The 4,399-nt window shown below is 41.7% G+C and overlaps 1 protein-coding gene across 1 annotated transcript in view; it reads right to left on the bottom strand. All coding sequences in view use genetic code 11, as the record gives it.

The window, feature by feature from the left end:
• EGR_10706 (Puromycin-sensitive aminopeptidase) overlaps nucleotides 1–2,036 on the bottom strand; it is a gene marked incomplete at both ends in the record, with an annotated part of 8,780 nt that extends 6,744 nt beyond the window's left edge. The window contains 5 exons of the mRNA XM_024499955.1: nucleotides 1,122–1,257; nucleotides 1,293–1,422; nucleotides 1,465–1,532; nucleotides 1,577–1,649; nucleotides 1,818–2,036. Coding sequence (XP_024345626.1) covers nucleotides 1,122–1,257; nucleotides 1,293–1,422; nucleotides 1,465–1,532; nucleotides 1,577–1,649; nucleotides 1,818–2,036 — 626 coding nt within the window. The remainder of the gene's footprint in view (nucleotides 1–1,121; nucleotides 1,258–1,292; nucleotides 1,423–1,464; nucleotides 1,533–1,576; nucleotides 1,650–1,817) is intronic.
• Nucleotides 2,037–4,399: the final 2,363 nt, after the last annotated feature.

The following is a 4,399-nucleotide window of genomic DNA, read 5'->3' as shown; positions in this document are numbered from 1 at the left end:
GCCCAGGTGATATTTCAATTAACCACCATGAAAAGCAATTGAAGTACCAGATTTTCGCTCCCTTCTCGCCCCCACCATTTACATAGTTTTACTACAGGTACAAATTAAACAAAGGAGTGAGTTCAATTGCTGTTCGCCAAGTGTGAATGACGTACATAGTGAACACTGAAAAAAGGCATTTCGTCTTCAGTTCTATGGATTGCAGATGTACCTCATCTCTTACATACCCAGTTCGTCTAGCAGAGATGGGTTACGGTATGGGGAATCCCATCAAAATTCACACGAAATGCGTATCACCACAATGTAAATCCACCATCACATTGCACCCCTTTCTCGCCTAGCTATTGCATGTGTGGACGGCTTCAGCGCATCAACCACTTGCTGCAGCAGATGCAACACTAACTGGGAATGCTGAAGACGACACTCAAAGCAATGCATAGATGCACATTCAATCTGCTGCGTTACGATATCCACACTGATCGTGTACCATACGGCTCTGATCGCATGCCATCAGTCCACACTTCTAGCCTCCCATTTATAGCCGCAAAAGAGAGAAACCTTCAGAGCCTTCTTGCTAGCCAGCTTCAAATGACCCGCTTTATTAGAATTTCAGACCAAATCACCTCAAATGGAATGGAAATAGGCATTAGAACGTGATTTACCCAATAGCCTACAATGACAATGAAGGGTGAGTAGCAAGCGATTACTTTTTCCTGAGGAAAAATTTACGATATGCAATCAACAGACAAATCATAATCCCTGTGAAACTCCTCATAGAGCACCATCGAAGGCACGCCAAATACCATAACATAGAGACACAGCGGACATTTACGTGACAGGATCGTGATGAACAACGTATAGACCAATTAAGCTAAGAATGATACACAAGCGGGTTCATGCCTAATTAACATGAATTTTCAGTAAAGTTCTTCTAAACCACTTTCGACCTCGCAAAGAAGTTTAAAAAGGCAAATCCCTACAAAGCGAGACGTTATCCCACACGTTTCCTTTCATCTATCGAAAAGGGCAGTAGAACCCAGCGAAAATGACTGTGTGAACCCTGAGAATCTCCAAATTAGTTGTCATTGCCTACTTCCTTGGAAAGGTTGAAAATAACTAACCATGTTCGAGAGAGCAACTTGGTTGTCAAGACCAATGATGCTGATGTCAAAAGTCGCTTTGTGTTCCGGTTCATCCATGCACGGAAACGCCCGACGAGCATAAACCGACTAAAAGAAACAAGAACTTTTTCAAGGGCTGTTCACATGACAGGTTATAAAAAAGTGAAGAACCTGCCTCAAATTGAGTAGCAAGAATGTTGCTTTCTTTACCACGTTTATCTGTGTACGTGCTGCGATAAAGACCCAACATGTCATTGGCGAACTTTCCACTAAATTTCAGGTTTAACTGTCCTACTCCAGACTGAACAAGGAAAAGTGTCACCAAAATCCCCAAACAACCAACCTGAAGGCCAGTGGGAAACTCAAATGTAACTGTTTCCTGTTCATCATCGTACGCAATGGTAGCTGGAGCTGAAGTTTTCGATTAGAGTCAGCAATAAGTCTGACCAACTCACTATCTTGGTAGGATACAGATGATATTTCAAGTCCTTTAGAGTTGAAAATTATTCGGTTTGTAGGTTCGACCACCTAAAACAACAGATCTCAAAGATAATCGACAAGTCTGACAGTTCTAGAGATGCCAACAGTAAGGGCAAAGCACTAGGCATCATAGATCACACAATAAAATGCAAATCCCAATAAAATGAAATAGGAATCAATCATTAAGTAAAGTATGGTAGACGAAAGGCAAATTACCTGTAACTCCACTGAAGCATCAGCAGTGAATGTGAAATTGGTGAAGTTAGGTATGAAGTCAAGTTTGTAGTTAATAGGCTTTATTGCTCGGGGAAGTCTACTGTGTTTCGTGTGATTTTCGGCCATAAAGCCTGTTGCCGCGGCAGACCCTTGAACAAAAAATGAAATGGAGCTTTTTGTGACCACAAAGGTCGCCGAGCGGACCAGTTGCTGAAACATTTAAACAACTCAGGATACATTGAACTTCGACTAAACAACTGTGCTCTAAGGCTATTTCACTAAAGAGTTTTTCCATTTTTAGTAGAAGCCTGCATGTAGGTAGCATGTAAATGAAGCACCGCACGTTATACCTTGTTATTTTTCTATTTTTTGATTTAAATTTCTAAACGGCTATCAGAAGATGTTTGAGAATTTCAACGTCCATTTTTAAAGGTTAGCTAGCAACACTTTTATCTTGTTTAGGAATTCCCTTGTGTGTAACAGTTTTTTTAAGACCGATCACCCGAAATACTAGTTACCATTTTCATGACCCCGTCGCATAAAAGGTACTTTTGCAGGATTGAAAGACACATCCGTAACACTGATTTAGTCTGTTAGCATTGTAAAGACCTAAGTTGTCTCTAGTTCTTAGCAAGCTATGCCAGCTAAAAGATGTATTTTGATTTTAGGTTTTCGCTGTTTACCGCCTCCCCCTCGGCCACCATTCTTTTGGAACGGGTAGAGTGATTCGGTGAGGACATACTTTAACGAATAGTATAACGAACGAGACACAGTGGTCAAGGGTGTGGCTGTTTAAGGCATACTTCCCCCTCCTCCTCAGAGGAAGACGACGTCCATTTTCCAACGAGACTCGTGTTCCCTGAACAAACAAGCAAAAGCGTATTGCGGTAGCATAGTAGTATGGCATGGATATATTACGAAACCTATATTGCCGGGGTAGAAATTAAAAAGGGGAAGTGTCAAAACACCCACTTAAATATATACTTGGGTGGATACCACTTCCACTCCCAAAGTCATCAACAGAATACACAATAAACACATTGGAAATCGAAAGTTACAACCAGGGGGTCTAACAAACATTTATACTATTTATTTACTTCTAGAACTGACATACGAAACCTACATGATTTAGAAAAACTATGAGAACACTGACCTTTACCTCCTCCTTGAGCATTTCCTTAGGATCATGATCCTGAGTATGACTTGTGCGTAGGCAGAAAGGTTAGTTGGCTGGTGAAGGGGGAAACCTAAACACACACGTGGATGCACCTAGAGCTCCATTATTTCCTGTGGATAAATATAAGACCCAAAATTTTATGAGATGAGACAAAGTGACACGGCTATTTTCTTCTACTGAATTGGAATAGTGTGATTAACTAGGCATTGACCTATATTAGTAATTTAGTTCTTGAAGTTTTTGCACAAATCCTGCGCCGGGGTTTGGGAACTACACTAGTAGTCCCGCAGCCTTTCCTTTAGTTGGTCATCTATGTTCGTCTACGAAAATTTGGCTTGCTATGTTTTTGGGGAGACTCGAAGCTCCACTATTTAAGACCCTGAAGCCCTAATTTCGACTACAATTAAAAAAATGAGTAACAATGGTCTATTGTGCTTCGCAATCTGGCCGTTTTTTCCTCCAAATATTCAGACATGACGAAATTGGTTCTACGATAGTCTTAACAGTTATAATAAAGGCCTTACATGGACCATACACCTCGTGATTAGTCTGACAGCACAAAATCAACCGCAATTGAGTTAACTGCAATGCAGGTTTGTGCGGCTCCGCCTTTTAGGCGAGCCGGTGTAGCCGAAAAGGAGTGTCGTTAGGAGAGTGGACGCCATTCGCACCTGAGGAGATAGTGTGTGCTAAATGAGCACTATACTGATCACTGAACCCCTCATTTAAACAATTCATCTGTTTTCGGGGAATCAAGGCCGAAATTTTTACACCGATGGCGGTGTTGGCGGACCTACCTACTCTTAAAAACACCGTGGGCTGCCACAAGTACCTCCAGATGGCTTTACAACTCCAGATTTATCTTCAGGTTCTACTTATAGCTTTGAAAAACACCTTAGATTATGTGAGCTTCTCCGGGAACCCTTTCTCAGACTGGAGAGGCCAGAATATCCCCGGACACCAACTGGAAAAACGCTGTACTACCTTAATCCAATTCACTAGAAAGAACAGGTAGTTGTCGGAGAGTTCTTCACTTACCACCAAACAGTGGACAAATACGGTGAGGGGCACGCGAAATTCCGCAAAATACCAGTGGAATGGGCCTAACACGGTTCACCTCCAACCAGGGCTGACGGGTGGATAACTATCAAATTATTTGCAAGATTCCAAGACTTCTCAGGTGCACTTATGTAACTCCAAACCAATTACATTGTAAAGAGGTTCCAGAGAAGTGTATTGAAGAAGAAATGCTATTGTTGAGGCCAAAGATTCCACTCAGGGTAGGCACTCCAATCAGTTGCATGGAGGAGAGGTGCACAGAAGAGGTAAATTTGAAAGTTGAATCAAACAATGTATAAAAGTACAATTAGAACAAACTTCCATGGCCTGCGAAATTCCTTACTCG

Source organism: Echinococcus granulosus (assembly GCF_000524195.1).
Source record: "Echinococcus granulosus chromosome Unknown EG_S00256, whole genome shotgun sequence".
In the NCBI taxonomy this organism is placed as follows: Eukaryota; Metazoa; Platyhelminthes; class Cestoda; order Cyclophyllidea; family Taeniidae; genus Echinococcus; species Echinococcus granulosus.
This window is presented reverse-complemented; position numbering and strand designations above follow the sequence as displayed.